At 52.0% G+C, this 22,005-nt stretch overlaps 1 protein-coding gene across 2 annotated transcripts; it reads right to left on the bottom strand.

Moving 5' to 3' along the window:
* Positions 1-11,072: 11,072 nt before the first annotated feature.
* Positions 11,073-21,641, bottom strand: Pgf (placental growth factor). Of its 2 annotated transcripts, none has more exons than XM_060387875.1 (7): positions 21,215-21,641; positions 20,075-20,114; positions 15,889-16,085; positions 15,598-15,677; positions 13,786-13,815; positions 13,633-13,696; positions 11,073-11,875 (listed from the first exon to the last, which is right to left on the bottom strand). In XM_060387875.1, exons 1-6 carry the CDS (start codon positions 21,278-21,280, stop codon positions 13,645-13,647), a joined length of 465 nt encoding a protein of 154 aa, XP_060243858.1. In that variant the 5' UTR covers positions 21,281-21,641; the 3' UTR covers positions 11,073-11,875; positions 13,633-13,644. The 2 variants fall into 2 exon arrangements, with proteins under 2 accessions (XP_060243858.1, XP_021489852.2); XM_021634177.2 differs by having other exon boundaries at positions 11,073-11,878; positions 21,215-21,640.
* Positions 21,642-22,005: the final 364 nt, after the last annotated feature.

The raw sequence follows: 22,005 nt of genomic DNA on the forward strand, positions 1-22,005 counted from the left end.
TGTCTGTGTGTGGGTATGTGAACGTGCCTGACGGTGCTCGGAGCCTAGAGGAGCACATCAGATGCCCTGGAGCTGGAGTTACAGGCGGTTGTGATCAGCCTCACATGTGGGTGCTGGGAACTGCAGCCCCAATCAAATGCAAGAGCAGCCAGCACTCTTAACCACTGAGCCATCTCTCCAGCCCTCCATCTCATTTTTGTTGTTGTTGTTTGATAATTCGGTTTTTTTTTTCTAAACAGGTTTTCTCTGTGTAGCCTTGGCTGTCCTGGACTCACTTTGTAGGCCAGGCTGGCCTCAAACTCACAGAGATCCTCCTGCCTCTGCTTCTCCGAGTGCTGGGATTAGCGTTGTGCGACACTGCGCCCAGCTCTGTCACAGTATTAAAAGCGGTCACAACAAAAAGGAAAAACTTCTTGGTTCTCCTCTGAAACTCTTTCTGCTCACAAGGTCTCGCAGCCACATCCTGAGTCTGTCAGGGCTGTCCACTGCCAGGCCCTCACTGCTAGTCTCATTCTGACTTCCCCCATTATCTTTCCACGTGCCATCGCTAGTCCATCTGAACTAGCGATGGTTTTTTCCTTGGGAATCCAAACGTGTCTTCTCCATCCACTGCGATTGAGAACACCTTTACTTGCTACTCCATATACTATAAGAGCATTTTCAACTGGTTTTGTTTCTGTTTTCTGTGCATCCGTGTGTGCATGTGCCATAGAACATATGGAGATCAGAGGGTCAGTTCTCTCCTTCTACCACACAGACCCACGGATCAAGCAGCTCAGGTTGCCAGGTTTGTAGATGGCAGTGTTCCCACCCTGAGCCACCTCTGTGTCCCCTGTTTTGTTTTGTTTTTTTTTTCTTTTTTCCTTTTAAGACAGGAGTTCCCCGAGTTGTCCAAGTTGATTTCAAATTTCTTAAGTCTCCTGACTCATTTGTTTGTTTGTTTCAAGGCAGGGTTTCTCTGTGTAGCCTTGGCTGTCCTGAACTCGCTTTGTAGACCAGGCTGGCCTCGAACTCACAGCAATCCTCTGCCTCTGGGATTGCATGTGTGTGCCACCACACCTGGCTTATTAATTTATTTTTTTCATGTGTAAAGACATTGGAAGCTGGAGAGGTGGTTCAATGGTCAAGAGCACTTGCTGTTCTTCCGGAAGACTCGGGTTCAATTCTCAACTTCCAGAACCTTCAAGGTAGTTCCCAATAGTTTGTAACTCTAGTCCCAGGAGATCTAATCTCTCTGGCCTCTGAGGGAACCAGACATACATGGGGTAGACAGGTATACGTGCAAACAAAACATAAACATAAACTAAATAACCATAAAATTTGCACATATTAGAGCTCATTAATCAGGTTATGCATACTTGACTTACAGTAAAAGATTTCTCACCTCATCCTCTTTTTTCTACCCTTGTCCTAAATGTAGCGGACACTGCCATCCTGCAGAGCCTTTCAAAGCACAAGTCAGATTCTGCCTCTCCTGGCTCAAGCCTGTGAGAGTCCTCATCTTGCTCCTAGATGTACCCAAGGACCTCCTGTGACCCCCAAGGCCCTCCTCACTGCCCCTCCTAGTTCTTCTCCTTTCCCAACCTCACCCATCCAACTCGGCTCTTTATCAGATGAAGCATCTCCTACCCTAGAGCCTCTGCCATGGAGCTGACTCCTTCTAGAATAGTCTTCAGAAATCTGCCTTCCCCTTCCCCTGTTTTGAGACAGTACCCTGAAATGATTTTTTTTCCAGCCTGACCCTTCACCCATTCTCTCTCTGTTCTCCTTCTCCCCCTAGACTGATAGCATGGCCTCTGGTCTACTCATTTCTTTCTCTGTGCATATGTTTCTTTTCTACTTCTCATGTGAGAGCCACGTGCACAAGGGCTTTGGTCTGCTTTGTTCAGTGCTGTCCCCCAAATGCCAAGAACAGCATATGTCATGTATTACCCGGGAAATGTTGCTGAGTGGACACGTGAGCTCTAAAGCAGAAGAAGGCATGAGCCAGGGAATGCAGTTGAGGAGGGCCATGGAGGAGAAGGTCCTGGATAAGATATGGATGCTCTAATAAAGTAATTGGGTGGGGGATCACATCTGCTCATCAAACAGAAGGCATGAAGTCATCGACAAACACTGGCACCACTTCCTCACAGAGACAGACGCATCTTCGCAAACTCTAAGTGAAGCTCACAAATGTTCTTCTTAACCTGATAATGGGTTATCTTCCAAGCACAGAGCAAGCCCCATCTGTAACTTAGGAGCGTTCCCACAGTCAGTCATCCTGGCATGAGGCAGGATCCTACTTCTCCACCCTTCTGCAAGTTGGGCTGAGTCACAGAACTTGCTTTGAAGTGCTCAGGGATGGAGCATGTGGTCTTTTAGGGTGGGAGCTACAAAGGCCAGTGGATAATTGATCTCTCCCCTTCCTCCCACCAGAGCGATCATAGAAGCAGACAGCCTAGATCTCTGGGAAACAGCAGAGTAAGATCTCTTTACTCCAACCATGACATGTATTGGATACGACTCATGAGTGACAGAGAAGGATTTATTGCGTTAAATAACTGGACGAAAATTGTGCAGTGGAGGGGGATGCCTTTGATTTTCATGGCTGTTGTGGTTTGGTTTTTTCTTTTTTTTATGAAGCAAGAGGCTTCTGCACATAAAGAGCTGTCTACACGGACACTCAGCAAGGCTTTCTTAGTAATAACCACCACCCAAACCTAAATGTCCACTAGTGCATCTGTTATGGGAGTTCCAGAAGATGAAAAACAAGTCAGGACTTAAAACCGTATCGTAAGAGAGTAGCTAATGTCATTGGAAACAGTCCATACCAGATGGCTTTTTTTTTTTTAAGTTATATTTATTTTTATTTTATGTGCATGGGTATTTTGCCTGCATGTATGTAAGAGCACCGCATATGTGTCTGGGAATCACAGAGATCAGAAGAGGCCTCATATTTCCTGGATCTGGAGTTACATATGGTTGTGAGCTGCCACTTGAGGGCTGAGCAGCCAGTGTTCTTAACCACTGAGCCATCTCTCTAGTCCCCAGATTTACATTTTAAAATCAGGCTATGAAATAAATGGTGCATCTCAGTTTCACTTGGGTCTTGAATTAAGTAGATTTGCAAGGACTCTGCAGCTCTCCCTTCTTCTCTGTCCTCATCCTGGTGATGACGGTGGTAATAATGGGGTCTTTTGACATAAAACACCCTCATAAAATCTATGACAAGAGGTATAATTTGCTTTGTTCAGACAAAAGAGGTGTTTGTTTGTTTTGTAGGTGATCTACAAGGGGGCATATGAGGACGGGGCACAGTCATTCTGTCAGGATTGAGCCGGGTTCTGATGGAGAGGGTGAAGAAAAGAAGAAGAAGAAGAAGAAGAAGAAGAAGAAGAAGAAGAAGAAGAAGAAGAAGAAGAAAGAGGTAGACTGAGGAAACAATTTCTGCCCGCAGCCAAGGCCAGTTTTGTAGCAAAGCTTTAAAACAAATTTTATTGCTTGTTCTTTGGATTTTGGAATAATTTGTGGTAGATTGCAAGAAAGATTTTGGAGGAGAATATTGAAAGAAGATATGGCCACCAATTATGTGAAACAAGAAACATTCGCTACTTCCTTAAGCTGGTCTTGGCAAGGCACAGCATCTTTGGGGAGGGCAGAGGATTGCTGCTATACAGTAGTCCTTTTTCCTTGAGGTTAGGGGATGTGTCCCAAGACCCCTCGCCGACACTTGAAAACCTGCCTCATACCAAATCCTATATACAAGCACTGTGACACCACAATAGTAGAACTGAAAACCAACAACAGACAGGTCAACTAGTAAGTGACCAATAGGGAGGGTAGCACATACAGTGTGGATACACCAAAGAAAAGGATGATGTGCTTCCCGGCAGGATAGCGAATGATGGTGAGAGAGTTCATCACATTACCAAAAACAGCATACAGCTTTAAAAATCACAGATTGTTTATTTCTGGAATCTTCCACTTTATATTTTGCAATTCTAAGTAATGGAAACTTTGGAAAGTGGAAATATAGACAGACTTCTTACTGTAGGGGTCTAGGAAAAGGACAGCGCTCAGTAACGAGCCAACTTTTATTGGCCGTTCTTTGACCCCAGGAGCCAGTGGAGTAGGGCTGGTGCTAAGGGGTTATTTTCAGAGGCGTGGGGCCCTTAGTGACAGAAGATGAGCTTCGGGAGCCTGGGTACTGGACCAAGCGGCTATGAAAATCAGGTTTATAATCTATCCTAAGAGGTACCTGCTATTATAGCCGCGTAATGATTAGACTTTCTTAAGAATATTGAATGTTAAATTCTCACAGGGAAGAAAGGTAAGGGGGAAAAAAGTCTCCATACTGAGCCTCAGTGAAGCAGTGTGGGCCTTTTCTTTCTTTGTTTTAGAGACAGAATCTCCCTATGTTGTCCTGGTTGTCTTGGAACTTGCTTTGTAGATTAGGCTGGCCTCAAACTCGGAGATCCTCCTGCCTCTGCCTCCTTAGTGCTGGGATTACAGGCGAGAACTGGCACTTGCGTGTCTTTGGCAGCGCTCATCTCCACTGGCCAGGGCTTCCCCCTGAAGAAGGAGTCAAGGGCGCCCAGGGCTACCTACAGATTCTGGCACCAGAGGGGTCCTCACCACTCCTCAGCTTCCTGTGGGGTGAGAGGTTGTATTTCCAGTTTCCTTGGGAGCACTGATCTAGGATTTGTGCAGTTCTGGCTGGGCCCCACCCCAGCTATCACACGTGAGTTCCATGGCCCCACAGTCCTGGCCCTGATGAACGGGAAGGTAGGTAGAATACTACATGGGAATCCCAGCCTGGCTTTGCTCCCTCAGGCTGTGGCTTCTGTGTCTGTGTGGCAGCTAGCCGTGGCCAGCTATGAGTTTCTGACTCTCCAAGAAGCTGGGAAAAGAGTTCCTTGAGCTGATCTTACCCTCCCGGACTTGTCTAGAAAGCGAGAAGACTCCACAGGCTTCAGGGGTTCTCTGACGAGGGGGTAGCCCAGTAGGAGCTGTGTAACCTCAGGCTAAACCTCAGACCCCTGCTGGGCCATTACACTTCCCAGCACTTAGTGTAATTGAAGGGCTTAAGGCCCTGACTGAGGCATGAAAGGGCCACAGAGGAGAGAGCAGGGAAGGGAAGGTAGAGCACGGGTCCCCTGCTTTGCAGAGAGGGCCTATAGTGTCTCACCGGCCATCCAGGTGACATCCCATAATACAACTCAGAGAGGAAGTCTCAACCCCTGCCCAGACTGCCAGCCACCTGATGATGTTTTCCATGGCAACAGGGACCAGAAACACACCGTCTTTTTGGCCTGGAGTCTTTGAGGTGGGGCCTCATTTGCCTCAGTTACAGCCAATGTCATGGGAGGGGGTGCGCAGGATTCCCTCAGGAAAGGGAGGGGTTGGGTTTTTCTAGAAAAACAGCTGTTATACTTTGTTACTGACAGCCATCTTTCCACACCAAGACTCGGTTCTGTCACCGCCCTGTCTGGAGCCTTGATTTCCCACCCGAGTTTGTGGGAAGGCCTGTTTCTGCCGACCCACCCAGGCACACCTCACAGATGGTTTGGCCAGCTTCTCCCGTGGAGAGCACAGCTCTCCTCCCCAGTCAGCTTTCCTGTGGAGGAGGTGCTGCACCCGAGGGGCAGGAAGTGTCAGCCTCAGGTCTGGATTCCATCCCATCTCAGTCCTTCCTGGTAAATTTGAAAATACTGGCTCACTCAGCCTACATGGCTTTCGAAAACCTGAGTCTTGAGGTCTTTATCTGTATAACGAGGAGGGGAAATTTCGTAAGTTTTCTTTCAGGCCTGTGTATTGTTTGTTTGTTTGAAGACATCAGTGACTCCTGACTCACCAGTCCCAGAACTACTTGAGAATGGATGATGTTCAACTGTGAATTTCCCAATACAGTCAACAGTTTGCTGTAGCGAAATTTTAATTCAGAACGTGGCTACTCTGGCAAGAGATCACATCCAAAGACCTTGTAGGTCTGTATGATCCAGCTGGAATACAGACACCCCTTTAATCCCAGGAGACAGGGGCAAGCAGATCTTTGAGTTCAAAGCCAGCCTGATATAGAGCAAATTTTAGGTAAACGAAAGCTTAGGTCCAGGTGTCAGTTGGACATGCCTTTGATCCCAGCACTCAAGAGACAGAGGCCTACAGATCTCTGAGTTCTAGTCAGTTCTGTTCAAACAAGGTTGAGTCCAGTGAGCTGAGAGGCAGAGCAGTGGAGATGAGTTTGTGGCAGTTCAGTTTACGGGACTCAGAGGCAGTTTTACCTGGAGAGTTTTACAGAGACCGACTGAAGAGAGAGCGAGCTAGAAATGGGTGAAGACAGACAATGAGAACAGATTGCCAAAGTTAGTTTGAGGCCAAGCAGAGCAATTCAGTCGGAAGCTGAGAGAGAAGCCAGCCCGAATTAGTCAGTTTTGAGCCATCATCTTTGGTCCCTTTTAACAAAGATCCTAAGTGCAGAGACAGTGTCATATCTACCTCTCTGTGACCTGCTGGGCTTAGCCTCTGTCTGGTATCTCACTGAACAGACCCTCAAATCCCCTTAGCACTAGGGGAGCACAGCAGCGTGTTCCCAAAGCCCTTCTCTCATACCCCAAGTTGATCTCCATCACCCAAGGCTCCTTGACAAAACTCCAAACTCCTTTCTCACTTCCAGCCCCTCTCCTCACTTGCCTTCTCTCTTTAGTTCTTGGGTAGCTCTTTGCTCAGGCTATGACCACTCCTCAGACTCCTAAATTCTTTCAGAACGAAATTTCCCTTGGCAGATGGGAAGTAGGGGGACATATTTCTTGCTCCATCACAGGTCTTCTATTCCAAAACAGCTGGTCCTGAGGCTCAGCTGATGCTCCAGAAGCAGCAAGGGCAGGGCAACCCAAGCAGGAACGTTCTACGTCTCTCTGTGCCCTGGCCCTCTGACGAGAACCATCTACCATAACTGCGACCAGATCTGCCACAGCCTTATGAAGCATTTGTGACTTCTCTAACTTGTGTCTCTAAAGAACATTTTTTTCTAAGTGACAGGTAGAGTGATCTTTCTAAAAGGTAACCAGGGACAGCTGGCTGGGCAGTGGTGGTACATACATGCAGCCTTTAATCCCAGCACTTGGCAGGCAGAGGCAGGTGGATCTCTGTGAGTTCCAGGCCAGCCTGGTCTACAGAGTGAGTTCCAGAACAGGCAGGGCTATGTCAAGAGACCTTGCATCAAAAACAAACAAACAAAACTCCCCAAACAAACAAAAAATGTGGTGTTGCTTTCTTCTATTGCTTAACACCCTTTAGTGGTTTCCTGTCCCATTACACCCAGCCTCAGACTTCCTACCCTGCTTTTAGAGCAAAGGTTTGGCTCCTGGTGGCATCTTCCCTCACCCGCCGGGCTCCAGCCATGCTGGGGAACCTTCCTAATCCCATTGGCGATGTCCTCAGTTTAGAGCACCCTTTTCTTTAATCTTCACATGACCATAACGTCATATATGCTGTAAATTTCCCCTCCATGGTGAGGCTTCCCGTGACCTCCTGGTGGACAGGACAGTATTTCCCTGGAGCACTGCCCCTTCCACCGCCCGAGTTTCTGTTCTGGTTACTTTACTGTTGCAGAGCAAAGTGTTCCAAGACAATCTCCCCTGACTCCACCAGTCAGGAAAGGAAGCCGGGCATGCTGGGAACAGTTTGTCTTTGCTCTGTGGGGTCTGGGCCCTCAGCTGAGTCTTATAAACTCCTTTCTAATTTTTATTTTGTTTTAATTTAAAAAATGTATTTAGGGGCTGGAGAGATGGCTCAGCTGTTAAGAGCACTGGCTGCTCTCTCAAAGGACCCACATGGAATTCTCAGCACCCACATGGCAGCTCATAACTGTCTATAATTCCAGTTCCAGGGAATCTGTGACCCTCACAAAGACATACATGCAGGCAAAACACCAGTGCACAAAAAAAAATCATTTTTTAAAAATTAAAAAAAAATTATTTATTTTGTCTTATATGTATGGAAGTTTTGCTTGTATGCCCTCCTTCCTTCCTTCCTTCCTTCGTTCCTTCCTTCCTTCTTGCCTGGTGCCTGCAGAGATAAGAAGATGGAACAGAACATGGGTGTTCTTTCCTGTTGAGCCCTCAATCCAGCCCCATAAACTTTATTTTTAATTATGTACATATGTGTGGGTCTGTGCACACCAATGCTGACGCCCTGGGGCCCAGAGGCCTTGTATACTCGAGATCTGGAATTACAGGTGATTATAAATCACACAAGGTGGGTTTTAGGTATTGAACTCAGGTCCTGTGCAAGAGCAGCATGTGCCCTTAACCGCTGAGCCCTCCATCCAGTATCCTGAGGCGTCAGTTGAGACAATGTTACTATTATTATAAATGTGTGTGTATGTGTGCATGTGTACATATGTGATATGTGAATATGTATGGCACATGTGCCACAGCACACGTGTGTGGAAGTCACAAGACAGCTTGTGGGATTAGCGAATTCTCTCTTTCTACCCTTTTGCGGGTTCCAAGGATTCATCTGAGGTCACCGAGTGTGGTGGCTTGACTAGGAATGGTCCCGAGAGACTCACGTGTTTGAACGCTTGGCCACAGGGAGTGGCCCTGTTTGGAGGTGTGGCCTTGTTAGAGGAGGTATGGTCTTGTTGGAGAAAGTGTGTCCCTGTGGAGGCGGGCTTTGAGGTCTCAGTAATGCCCAAGCCACTCCTAGTGGGGCAATCTCCTGCTGCCTGTGGAGATTGTGCTCAAGATGTAGAACTCTCAGCTCCTTCTCCAGCACCATGTCTGCCTGCCTGCCGCTGTGCTGAAAATGGACTAAACCTCTGAACCTGTAAGCCAGCCTCAACTAAATGTTGTCCTTTATAAGAGTTGCCGTGGTCATGGTGTCTCTTCACAGCAATAGAAACCCTAACTAAGACAAGAACTTTTCAAGATAAGCAGCTTTACCTGATGAGCCATCTTGGCAACCCTTCTTAAAGTATTTCTGTTTCTTCTCCCCACATCCATCTGTCTGTCTATCTATCTATCTATCTATCTATCTATCTATCTATCTATCTTTCTGCCTGTCTATCTGTCTATTACCTAACTATCTACTTATCTACCTGTCATCTACCTATCCACCTTTATACCTATCGACCTATCTGCCTTTCTAATGCGTATGTGTGTTTTGCCTGTGTTTATGTCTGTGAGCTGCATGGGTGCCTGGTTCCTGAAAAAGCCAGAAACGGATGTTAGATTTCCTGGAACTAGAGTTACAGACAGTTGTGAGTTGTCATGTATGGAGCTGGAAATGGGACCCAGGTCCTCTGAGGGAGCAGCCTGAAGGCTCTTAACCACTGAACCGCCTCACCAGATTCCTTCCCTACCCCTTCAAGCTCTCTCTTAATGAATCTTTTAGAAAAGTGTTTCTGGTCCCAAATTGTTTCTTGCTTTAGAGTTTTGGGTGCTGAAGGAACCCCCCCTTTCCTTAGCTTTGAGTCCAGCCATCAATTTGTGCGACTGAAATGAACCCCTATACCCCCTAACAGACAACACTGTCCAATCAGAATGCAGGGGGAAGGGCGTGTGTGCTCTGTTCCCCCCAGCTCCTCAGAGACTGTTATTCAGTGGTTTTCCACCAGTGAGCGACAATCCCATTACACAGGTCCCTGAGGACCCAGATGACCTGAAAGGACCAGCAGTTTGGTCAAATGCACCCATCCTGATGTTCCTCCCCTAACTGTTCCTGCAGTGAACACCCTAGCCAAGGACAAGAATTTCTTCTTCTAACCCAGGGACTGCCCTGCTCTCTGTCTAGGTTACTGCAGAGGTTGCTGGCCTGGGTGGGAGCTGATGCTACAGGGAGGGGCTGGGGTCCTCAGGGCCCGGCCAGAGGACTGAGTGAAGAGGGAGGGGTGCTTTCCTCAGTGAATGAAGCCAAAAACAATGCCTTTGAACAGCTGCAGCTGAAGAGAGAAGGAAGAAAGTCATTTCTTTAGCTGAGTCCCCTGGGGCCAGCACACACCCTCTCTGATCCCTAGCCAGGAGCACATGCTTACTGAGCTGCTGGACTGTCCTCCAGGGCTCCAGGCCTCCATGAACAGACAAGTGGAGGGCAGCTGCCTGCACAGAGCTCCTCTACCCCACTCACCATCATGCCGTCCACCCAAAGCCTAGAGCAGCGGTTCTCAACCTGTAGGTTACAGCCACCGTAAAACTTATATTTTCGATGATCTTAGGGACCAAAATGCTGCTCAGTAGCAAAATTACAATTATGAGGTAGCAATCAAAATAATTTCATGGTTGGGGGTCACTATAACATGAGGAACTGTGTTAAAGGGTCACAGCATTAGGAAGGTTGAAAACCATTGACCTATAGGCAGGTCCCTTTCTGCCCCCTGAGCTCCTGTGTGTTTCAACCTGAAGAGATAAAGCAGGGCCTTTCTAGCAGTGCAGACACCATGAAATCTCACACCACCTCATGGGTCATGAGCAGGTGGGTGTCTGTTAGAACTGGACTCAAAAGGAGGAATACATTCCCCCCCCCCAGAACAAAAGGTAAAGGAAGTTGAGAGGCAAAAAGAAGAAGCTGACGGCAGAACCAGGTATCCAGAGGCCCGAGTCATGAGGGGACATTGTGCTTCAGCAAGCCTGGGACAGGATGTGCCCCCTGAAGCATGAGGACCCTAGGGACCCCACTATCCAGAATCTATGCTCCAGGCTGGGTGTGGGGTGGCCTTATGTTGGGAGATTGGGGCCTTGTTCTTGTGTTGGACGGGGCTTAGAGGAAGCTTGAGCCAGACCTCTCCTCAACTATTAGATGTAAAACTACCTGTTTGGGGCAGAGTGGACTCCAGGGGCATCCCTGAAATAGCGACAGTATCTGAAGACCATCCAGAGCCACTGAGACAGTAACATGACTCCTTTAACATGTGTCAAAGACAGAGAGGTCTACACAAGGCTGAATGAGTGTCACTTGGCAAGTCTGACTTCCAGCCCAGTGCTATTTTGCCTCTGCGTCATTCATTCATCATTCATCCTGCCTTCTCAGGCCTCCGTTTTCTGCTCTCCCCACTGCCCCAGAAGACACACATCCTAGACAGGTTGGTTCCAGACTAGAATGCTTTATTCAAGAGAATCTGGCTTGGCAGTTAGACAGTCCCAGCACAAGACAACGGATGGGCTGCAAGCGCCCTCCAGGGATCTGCTCGCTTTCCTTTGCACGCCCCTGACTCACAGCTATCAAAGTTTGACAACCCACTGGGCCATTACTCATCATTCATCCCGCCCTCTGTTCAGCCCCCAGGCTACTCTGCCTGTGTCTCTGAGAGGGGACGGGGTGGCGGTGCTCTGTGAAGGGTGATGGCGTGGACTTGTAGGCTGAAAGGCAAAGCCCACAAGCGAGCTATGTTCTCTTGGGCCCAATGCCCTGTCCCGGTCTTCAGGATAAACTGTTGACCCTAGCAGCAGGAGGACATGGCTGGGTCCCCACTACATGTGTCAATGCAGCCAGGGCCAGAGCTGCTGTCTGGGCGGAGCCGGGAGCCAGGACAGGTACTAGCCCTCCTCTCTTCTTCTGCAGTTCTCTGGGGACTCAGGGCCTCCTGGTGCCTGGCTTGCCCCTGGCACCGTGTCCATGTCTTGCTTCTTCCCAAGCCGAAGCTCCCACGGATCCGTGGCTGGCTTCCTTCTTTCTCTCACGTTCTGTTTAAGGCACTGAATTCCTGAGGGTTCTATCCTTCCATGCCCCTTATCTTGGAGGGAGCAAGTCATTCAGCAGGGACAAGTTGGCTAATAAATAGAGGGTAGGTACCAGCAGGGAGGGTTCTGAGAGGGTGACGGTAATAAATATATGAGCTGGGTGCGGGAAGGTCTCTCCTCCGAGTGGCTGGTTACCTCCGGGGAAACAGCATCACCTGCTGGAGACCAAACAGACAAGTCAGGGAAATCCGGATGCTGTGGAGGACAATGTCCTCTCCTATAGCGGGGCCTGGATCCAGAGGGACAAAGAACAGCATCCTGGGAAGCCTGCTCATACCCAGGCCAGCAAGCAGCTGCCCCCTTGCCGAGTGCCTGCTCAGGGGCCCAGTTTTGTGCCAGGCACTGTCTGGTTCCCCCTTCGCCACACCCCACAAGGACGTTACCCTTTCACGGATGCGGAGCACAGGCTCAGGGAGAGTAAGGACCTTGCCTGAGATTGCACAAACACTGCGTGGTAGAGACAGTTGAAGCCTGTCTGGCACCTGTAACACTGTCTCTGGTTGCCCGCCCCAAGGCAACAATCTTCACACAGACGTTCCTGAAACTGGAGAACGGGTGGTCGTGCTTTTGTTGTTTGAATTATGTATATTATGTATGTGTGTTTGTTTGTGACACTGGGGTTGAACTCGGGGTCTTACCCACTGTAAGCAGCTTCCTATGACTGAGCTACAAACCCGTTCCAAAAAGAGGTGTTTAAAAATAAAATCAGTTTCCAGCCTTCTTGGATATTCTCTTTAACTTTGTGTGAGGAAGTGCCTGAGGCTGGCTGTCCTCCCTACAGGCACACTTACCCCTTAAAGAAGGGTGTTCCAAACCCAACTGTTTGTTAATATGATTTTAAAAGGTTAAAAAAAAAATCTGGGTGGTAGTGGCACACAGCACACCTTTAATCCCAGAACTAAGGAGGCAGAGGCAGGAGGATCTCTGTGAGTTCAAGGCCAGCCTGGTCTACAGAGTGAGTTCCAGGATAGCCAAGGTTACACAGAAAAACCCTGTCTTGAAAAAAACCGAAATAAATAAATAAAAAGTAGAAAAAAGGGGGGGGGAGTTCACAGTGGCACATGGCTGTAACCCCAACATTGAGGCAGGAGGATTGCTGCAGGTTTAAAGCTAGCTTGGGCTACATAGTACTCTATCTAAAAGACAAACAAACAAAAACCCTCTTCCCTACAAGTGTTCAAGGCCAACCTAAAATGAAGCAAGAGGCACATGAGCTTTTGAAATGTTTTTGGGAGATACCTAAACAAGACATCTGAAAATGTATATCTGAGAAAGGGCATGGTAGCCCCTGATGTCTGTGACGCCTGTGGAACATTCAATGCTCATTAGCTTGGCTACCAGGTGGCAGTGTCCCTTCCGTGCTCATCCCCTTCCAGCTACCCTGTATCCTCCAGCCTGCCATCCCAGCTGTGAAGCAAGGATGGACAAGGAACAGAGAGGGGAGAGGAAGGCGGAGATCCTGAGACAGAGAGACACACTGGCCTGGAACTGGAGAGGGGAACCAGAGCAGAGGATGGCATAGTGTACCTGCCCCAGGGCTTCCTGGAAGTGGCCAAACTATGGAGCAGAAGGCAAGCCCTGGAAGAGCGGGGAATGCTATCACCCATGTGCCTGGCACACGGCAGTTCTTGGCAGACGTCTGCAGAAGAGCCCAGTGTTTGCTGTGCTCCCAGCCCCGTCATTTCACTAGTAAAGTTATTTGCTTAAGGCCACACAGAGATAAGGGACAAGAACTAAAGTCCCTTGATGCGCCTTGGAATATAAAAGACATGCATCCCCTGTTCTTGTTCCAAGATCTCATCCCAGCTTTGCCTCTCCCCACCTTGACCATGGACCCTTGCTGCTAGGGCAGCTCCCCCCTTCCCATCCCATAGCCCCCCTTTTGCCAGCCCTGAGCTCCCAGCACACTCACAGGCAGGGTTCCTCAGTCTGTGGGTTTCTGCTTCTCTTTCTTCCTCTTCCCCTTGATCTTCCTCCTGCAATAAGCCAAATCGTCAGGTTCCTCCTGCTAGGACAGCGGCTGGCAGGCCCAACGATCGCCCTGAGCCCCAGTCAGTACGCTTACCTTTCTGACCTCACCTTCTCCTGAATAGGCCTAGGGAAACAGAAAGATGGAGGAGAGAAGAGTAAGTGTGTGCTTCCGGGCAACCAATGTCCCCTACAGTTCCTAGGTCCTGCTAGTGCAGTCGTTTCAGCCCCACTAGGGGGCAGCATGGAGCTGGTGAAAGCGCTGTAGCAAGAGGCCCTAGCCTTCGCGCTCCTGCCCTACCTAGGTCCTGGCAACCCCCAGAGAGGTCCAAGTTGCCCTCCCCAACCCCACCGGGAGGGAGGAGGGCTTTTCATTACATTTTTTTCTGCTTGCTCTAGCCTCTTGGCATCAAATCTTGGATCTTTTTGATTCTGCTCTCTGCTGTTTTAGTTTCTCTGTTCACTTTCTCCCGTTCCTTTCTTGGTGCATTATGGGAGTTCCCTCACGGAAAGTCAATGATGATGAACAAGGTTGTAGACAGAGCAATGGTGAGTACCAGCTAAGGCTGCCCGCCTGGGCTCAACCCCGCCCCACTGTGGCAACAGCAGGGAGCCTGATTCACAGCTGCCAGGCATGTCCCAGCTCTGCCTTCTGGGGCCGTGGCTGTTGGCCCAGAAGTGAAATGAAAGGTGTCCCTGTTGCCTGGCCTGCTGGAAAGGGATCGATTCGGCATTTCCCAGGAGCAGCATTGCAGACGGGAGGGGCAGCATGGGTCCTGAATGTGTGCTGTCCTGGGCTGGCTCGATTTCCCCAGTCACACCTCTGCAGATGGGCAAGTCAGAGCAAAGGTGATGTAGAAGGTGAAGGATGCCGTTCAGCCCCGGGGGGCGGGGGAGTGGAGGAGTGGGGGCGCGGAGGAAGTCATGACTGAGCTATTGGTACCTGGCTGGAAACGAACAGGTTGAGTCAAGGCCCCCAACGCTGGCATAGCGGAAAGGCCTGGAGCCAGGGCTCAGGTTCAAAGAAGGCAGCTAGAGTCCTGGGCACTAGGCAGAGCCGGGCGGCAGAGCTAGCACCGTGGCTATGGAGAACATGGCGGCTGCCAAGGAAGGCAGCAGGGAAAATGCGGCTGTAGGAGTGAGCCAGGCCAAGCCCAAACCTAGATCCCCTCTTCCATGCTCAGTGGCTGAATGAAACACAACTGTGTGGAGCCTGGCTCTCCTCATCTGTGTGGACAAGGTGGCCACGGAGGCATGAACCTTGTCAGTTTTGCTCACCGCTGTATCCCAGGCACTCAGATCAGCGCGTGGCATGCAGCAGGCACTGACTAAAAACGCACGTGGAAGGTGGCTGTCCCCCCCTTCTTCCCAGCTCCAGACTAGGCTCCAAACCCCTAATCTGGTGTCCTTGGCTGTGACCAAGAGAAGCATCAAACCTATGTCATTTCTCTTGAACGTAGATGGCGTGCCAGGCTGCTGTTCCCAGCAACAAACGTCCCAAGAGCCTGGGGGACAAATGACAAGGCCAAGTGTTGGCCACAGAATCAAGTACAGGCCTGTGATGCCTTTGCCTCTATGCAAGGGTTCCGGGGCGGCCCGTGGCAGGTGCGGCTCATCTCAGAGGTTGGAGGTGTGATACACCCCGGGGCCCTGGAAGGCGAGGAGAGACTCGGGCCTTCCCTTTCTCCGGTGATATCTTGACAGCTAGGCTCCAGCTGCCTGGGGGCCAGCTCCTCGGGCTAAGTTGGCTCGCAGGGAGTGGAAAATGGAAGACCCCTCGCTCAGGGAGTCAAATGCAGCCTGCAGCCTCCTCTCCCATCCCGGAGGGGCCTTGCGAGGACCCCCTGAGGTTCAAGATCTGCTGCTCAGTGTCCGGAGCCTGTCCCCGCTGGCCGCCCGGAGGACCTACCTGCACTCGCAGAGCACATCCTGAGAAAACGTCATGTCTACACGAGAATGCTGTTCTTTACCAGGAGCGATCTTCAAGATCTGTGGGAAATAAAAAAAGAAGTTCACTCCCAGGAAGGAGCCGGCAAGGAGCTCAGAGCCGGGATGGGGGCTCAAGAGGACTGGGCTACAGTCATGGACACTGGCTTGGGGCCTGCCACTGTCCATTTCTGGGTACTTTCTAGAGGTCCTCTGGGCATCTGGATACGGTGTGGGCCATGAGCAGGAGGCAGCATGCTGGGGAGAGGCCTACCTGCATGGTGATGTTGGCCGTCTTCAGCGGTACACAGTGAAGACTCTCGTCACCGCAGCAGCCACCACAGCGAGTCAGGAGGACACAGGACGGGCTGAATATGTGAGATACCTCATCGGGGTACTCATCCACAATGTCCACCAGCTTCGCCATCGGCCGGCAGTAACTGCGGCCCCACACTTCGCTGAAAGGCACCACTACGGGGAGACAGAAGCGCCAGGTCAGGTCAACAGGGACCGGTTCCGAGATGTCCCGGACTTGGTTCTTAGGTTCAGTTCACACAAAGTTCACCTCTTCCATCAAGCCCCTGGCCCTCCCTGGGGTCTCTTTGCTCTGGATTAATCCTGCTATCACTCTGGGATGTCTGCTGTCCCCTTAGCTCTTTGGGGCTCGAACCCCAATGGAGAAGAATCCCTCAAGGTCCCAAATTCTCTCGTTCTGTTTTTCTCTCTGGTTCCTAGGCTTCCTTGAGCTTTGAGGATGATGCCCTGGCCACTCCTCAAGCTTTTTTCTTCAGCCTGACCTAGTGCTTCCTTGGCCTTGAGGAACTGGCTGAAAACAGGTCTCCAGTATGCTAGGAGGGGCTAGCCTTCCCCTTGCCATCTGCCCCAACCCCGTCATGGCTTCCTCATGTCCTTCCCCACTTGATACCACTCCTTAGCAGCCAAGAGCATGCCTAGCCACGTGGCCCAGCCACCACCCTTTACAGGAGCAATGACATATCAGTGAAGACCCCCCACACACACACCCCAGCTTTGGAATCTTTCCCTGCATGGTCCAAGGAAGGCCATGCGCCTGCGCCTAGCCCCCACTGCTCCCCACAGCCTTCTCTAGCCATTCTGCCAGGAGCGGTACTCCGCTCTGGAGCATAGCTTGGGTCCCACCATCACTGGTGGCTCTTATCTCCACCGGAGCCAAAATGAGGTTCTGGGAGGATAGGAGCTGACCCTGCTAAACACAGGCTAAGTGACTCCAGACTGATGAGGTGACAGTTCACCGAGGATTACCAGGGACAGTCCCGGCCCCCGCGATATCCCGGTGGTGGCAGTGGTGGTATCTCTGAGGAGGGGGGAAATGATCTGAAATCCCTTCAAACATGCTCCTCCTTTACGGGGTAGCCTGGTACCAAGGCTCCAACACCGGCTCTCAGGGAGCAGCTGACGCCAGGCCATCTGGCTTCAGTCCCTACACTGGCTGTACGACCTTGGGGAGGTCGCTCAGCCATTCTAGGTATATCGGTTTCCTGCGCTTGGGGGAGAGAAGCGGCCTGGGACTAGATGGTTGCTAAGGTCACTCGAGCCCCGACAGACTGTGGTTCAGTACCCTGCAGCCCAGCCCTGGTCAGCCTTGAGACCATGCCTGGGTCAGTCTGCTCCACAGCTGATGACGAAGCTGATGGGACACTTGGTCCCTGGGTCACCTACAAGTCCTTCAGCCTTAACAGAGAGCAGTGGCCCTTCCCCACAGACCCTCACTCCCATGGTCCTTCCTGGGAGGGCAAAGTCCGTTCCACAGATCCAGTGAGGATGTGTGTCTCTGAGTAATCTCAGAAGAAAAACAAACTTCAGGCATGGTAGAGGCGAAGGCTGCAAGCTAGCGGGAAATGCCCAAGAGGCGGCTCATCCGAGGGGCGTTGGCGAGGCAGCCTCGGAGGCAATAAACCGTACTTATCTAGGCATCTGGTGTTCCAGCCTACCCTGCTCTGCTTTGAAGCCACTAGGGCTAGACCAGGGGCTGGAGGTGGAGGGGGGTCATGGGGACCCTCTGACTCCACTGGACACTCTCCCTGGACCCAAGTGGGATAAGCCGGGGAAACGCTGCCTTTGCAACATGGGTCAGAGGCCACCTCCCTCTCGCCAGCATCTGCGTGTTTAGTCTAAGACCTTCTTGAACACCGCCACTGTGAACGTTTAATCTCAGCAGAGGAGACATAAATAAGGGCCAGGAGCCGTTGGCTACAAAGTATCACAGAGAAAGAAGCTCAGCCAACAGCCAGGGGCATCAGTGAAGGGGCCTAGCCCCCTCCTGCCACTCAAACAAACTCTTATCCCACATCCTATTGTGTAAACATTTGGAGTTCCAGGACCCCCAAATCCTCAGACCTGTTTCTTAGTGGCCTAGAAGGGCTGAGAAAGAGCTGAGCTGAGGGAGGCCTGGTTTACCTGAAAGCTCCAGGCAATAGGAAAGCCCATCCCTGGAGGTCCCCTGTCTGGGTGTTTAGGAGACACAAAGGCTTGGCGAGAGGCCGGTAGAGGGCCCACAGAACCCACCTGCTCCCTGATGGGGGATGTGTTTCCCGGGAATGTGTTGCATGCCACTGCTCCAAAGAGCACTTCTACTAAGTCCAAACCTGTTCTGGGTGAGAGGCCGGGGAGGCTGCTCCTGTCAGGACTGAGGGCCCCTTTGGGGGCCAGAATGGGCCTCTGGGGTACCTATCTTCTAGCCCCATGAGTGAGCCGCCATCTGTCCTCAGCTGCATTCTATTCATAATGGAAAACCTCTGGGAAGGGCACTGTTTAATCCTGATGGCAAGCTCCTGGAAAGCCCTCCTCAGTAGCCACTGGCCACCAGCCGGAGCTTAGCTGGTGCCCTCCTCACTGGCAAAGCACCCAGCCAGCCTGCCACGGGGGACACTCTGCTCATGCCTGTTCATCTCCTATGTGGCTTGGAGGCCTGGGGCTGAGCTGCCGGGCTCTGCCAGATACACTGAAGGGTGCCCAGGGCTTTGGTTAGTCCCAGGGGCCTCCCTAAGCCTCAGATTCTTCGTCCAGGAAATACTGGGACCTTCCTATTTCCCAGCCTGTGGTCAGGCTAAGTAACAGAACACACCCATCCCTGGACCCGGGAAGAAGGGTGGTGAAACTCAGTGCCCATGGCTTCACCGTGCTGCTCCTGACTGGTGTTGGGGGAGGGGATGGTAAGGCCAGATTTTAATAGTTGCTAAATACGTGTTTCGCCAGCCACAACATAGGCCTGCTTGCTTGTTAGGATTACAGATGAGCTGGCCTTACAGTCTGTCTATACCTTCAAGCCTTCTTGCCCAGGATTCTGGGAAGTATTTACACTCTTGCCTCTTCCAAGGACTCAGAATCTCACAGCCTTGGGGAAAAGTCTTCAATAGCAAATACTATCTAGCTCTCCCATTTCACAGGTGAGGAAACAGAGGCTGAGGCATCTTTGGAAGCTGGTGTCTGATCTACATACTAAAATCATCAATGAAGGGTGTGATGTGGGCATGGGAGATGCGAACCTCCTCAAATCCCCAGGGAGTGTAATACTGTGCCAGTTCCAGAGGGCTCGGAAGATGGGCAAGTCCATGAAATGGAGGCAGCCACCTCTCTCACCCGTTCGGTGGTCTGGGCTTCAGGTGTGAGAGCATTCACAGGTAGAGGACAAGACGATCAGGGGGCTGGGGAACAGACGAGGGCCAGCAGAGGGTGTTCCCAGCCCGTGACAGCAATCCAGCTATTATCTGTGTCTGTGAGGACATCGTTACAAGCACACCCCTTCTCCCATGGAGCTGTTAGATGCCTTGGCAATGGTACGTGGCCATCCTCCATGTCTCAGGGAGGCAGGAAGGGAGAAGGAGGAAGGACCTGGCACGAGCTCCCTGCTCTCTGCTTGTGTGTCTCTTTGGCAAAGGTCCTACTGCCCTTTGAAGATTATGTCTTGACACAACCCAGGGAGGAGAGTGAAAGGGCCAGGGAGGGTGTGACACAGCCCGCCTGTTTGTAATCAATGGAAAGGCCTGGTCAGAGCTGCACAGCTCCACCAGGGTTGGGATACTGGGGAGGAGGACTCTTCATTCTGACCAAGCCCCTTGACTGCTCGCCTGCTCCATCCAGCTCCCAGACTCCAGCCTGGCCCCTGGCACTCGGCGCCAATCCTGTCCACCAGGACTCCATCTGCAGCCTTACAGCATGCTGGGCAGAGGCCCTGAGCCAGCTGGATGAACCCTGGCTACCCCGTCCTGCTTTCTGTGTGCCTGGTGACCCTAACCCATGACTGCATCTCTCTAGGTCACAGGAGGTGTACTCTTGGGCTTCGACCAGGATCTAGCTTGCAGACTCAGCCCAGCTTGCTACTGGCCTGCTCCCACCCTTCAGACCAATCCCTTCTCCTCTGCTGGGGCTCACTCTGAAAGAGGAGATAGGCTCAGCTTACAGAGCTGGCCTGACTGGCTTACCTTCCTTTTCTCTTGAGTTGTTCCCAGCAGACAGGGTCCCCTGCAATGGACACAAAGGTGCAGCCGTGAGGAGGGAGCATCTTCTTGGCTCTTTGAGGCCACCCTGAACTCCTCCCCATCCTCTGCACACAACCCTGTGCTGCCTCCTGTTTTGTGCCGCTAAAAACTACCTGACCTTCTGGCCTCAGTTTCCTCATTTGGGAAAGGGTAGGGGTCTTCTTGTGTTCCAAAGTGCATGTAATCCTGTGGGGTCTCTCTCTCTTCAACCCAGCCCCCAGGGCTGGGCCTTCTACAGCCCGCCTTGGCTGGGTGCCAGAGCCCAGGAGGAGGTGATCAGCTGGTGGGAGCTCGGGGGCCGGAGAAGGCGGCGCCATGAGCTGGTGCTGCCTGCCAGTAACGTTACACCTCTGGCTAGCACTGCAGCAGGCAGGCTGCTAGCCTGGCTGCTCAGCAAGGCGACTGCACAACCCACCCACTCCTGGGCCAGGGCTGAGGACTCCCGGGGCAGTGGGCAGTGCAGCAGGGAGGGAATGCATTGGCTTTGTCAGGATTTTGCTGCCCAATCTGGCTCCCGGCCAGATTCACCCAGCTCCTGGGAAAAGGGCTCTGCTCACTTCCCCAGGCCCTGCACTCAGGACCTCCTGCCACCCACCAGGAGAAAAGGGCATGGCAGGATCCCTTGTCATATCTGAAGCCCACCCAAGAGACCCCTGCTCACTGGTGGGGGAAGGGCCTCACCCCCCAACCCCAAGCTTCTCCAGACAACTTCTTCCCTGCTAGGATGGGTCAGAGGGTCCTGGGGGTGCCTGGTTGGTCAAGGGGCCGAAACCCTGACCACAAGGTCAGGGAACTGACTGGGGCTAGTGGACAGATGCCTTTTGCAAAGCCACTAGGGCTCCAGGGGCCAGACAGGAAACCTCCCTCATTCCATGTGGCTTCCCTGCCCCCATTAAGACAGCCCCCAGGAGTTGTGGACTGCCCAGCCAGAGGTCTCCTCCCTGAGGTCCAGCCCAGCCCCTGGGAAATATGTGGGCATCCTAGCAGGAGCTGCCCTCTAAAGTAGGTCTGTAATTTGAGTCCATAGCCCCTGTTTCCATGGCTGGGATGAGAAGGTCAAGAGAAGCCAGGCCAGGTCCTTACCTGGGAATGCATAGCCAACCCAACCAGGACCTGCAAGAAGCAAGTGAACAGCTTCATGGCCAGCATCTTTTCAGACGTCCAGAGACAGGGTCCTTCAAGGCACTATCACCATGCTCGACCCCCTTGGGGGAGACGCTGGTACCGGAGGAGAGCTAAGTGAGGGGTTGGGTGTCCCACGAACTGTTGTCCTAGGTCTCTGCAGCAAGCCTGAGCACCCGCTGCAAGCTGGGGAAGGTCGGAGCTCACAGGTAAGTCTGGGCTGAGGAAACTGGTTGGGAGTGTCCCGGCGAGTCGGAGCGATGTGAGAGGGTCTTAGGCGTCCGGGTGACCCTAGCTCCTCTCGTGGCTGAGCAGAAGTCTGAAGATGCAGTTCCTGCTCAGGCTGCAGCTGCCCTACCAACTGAAGCTAGCCGGCCGCTGGTTTTCAAGGCTGTGCATGGGGCGGGGCGGGGCTGCAGCCTGCCCCGCCTACTGAGCCCCGAGGCCCCAGGAGCGGCCCCGGAGCGCTGAGAGCGGGTTGGAGATGAGACTTGAGTGCGGCTGACCCTTCCGGGCGAGGAAGGGGCGCTGCTGGCGCAGATCTCCAGGCCCCTCCGAGCAGAGAGCTAGCTTGTCCGGGGAGCTGGCTTGCCCCCGGGGTCAGCCCGCGGCGACGGTCAGGGTTTCACCTGGCTCTTCTTGGTGCCTCCAGGTGCCGATGTCCATCATCTGCCATGGAGATGGCTGGGTAACTTTAGTGACCTCTTCAGGGAGTGCAGCCCTAAAGAAGGTAGCATCTTGCTGCGGCCCTT

Source organism: Meriones unguiculatus, chromosome 7 (assembly GCF_030254825.1).
Source record: "Meriones unguiculatus strain TT.TT164.6M chromosome 7, Bangor_MerUng_6.1, whole genome shotgun sequence".
In the NCBI taxonomy this organism is placed as follows: Eukaryota; Metazoa; Chordata; class Mammalia; order Rodentia; family Muridae; genus Meriones; species Meriones unguiculatus.

Excerpts from the sequence above, each read along its gene's own strand:
- Pgf (XM_060387875.1), bottom strand. The coding sequence starts at position 21,280 with ATGCTGGCCATGAAGCTGTTCACTTGCTTCTTGCAGGTCCTGGTTGGG. Across the intron at positions 13,816-15,597 it reads GATGTGCTCTGCGAGTGCAG|GCCTATTCAGGAGAAGGTGA; the intron begins GTAGGTCCTCCG and ends CTGTTTCCCTAG. Across the intron at positions 13,697-13,785 it reads GAGAAGGTGAGGTCAGAAAG|GAGGAAGATCAAGGGGAAGA; the intron begins GTAAGCGTACTG and ends GGCTTATTGCAG.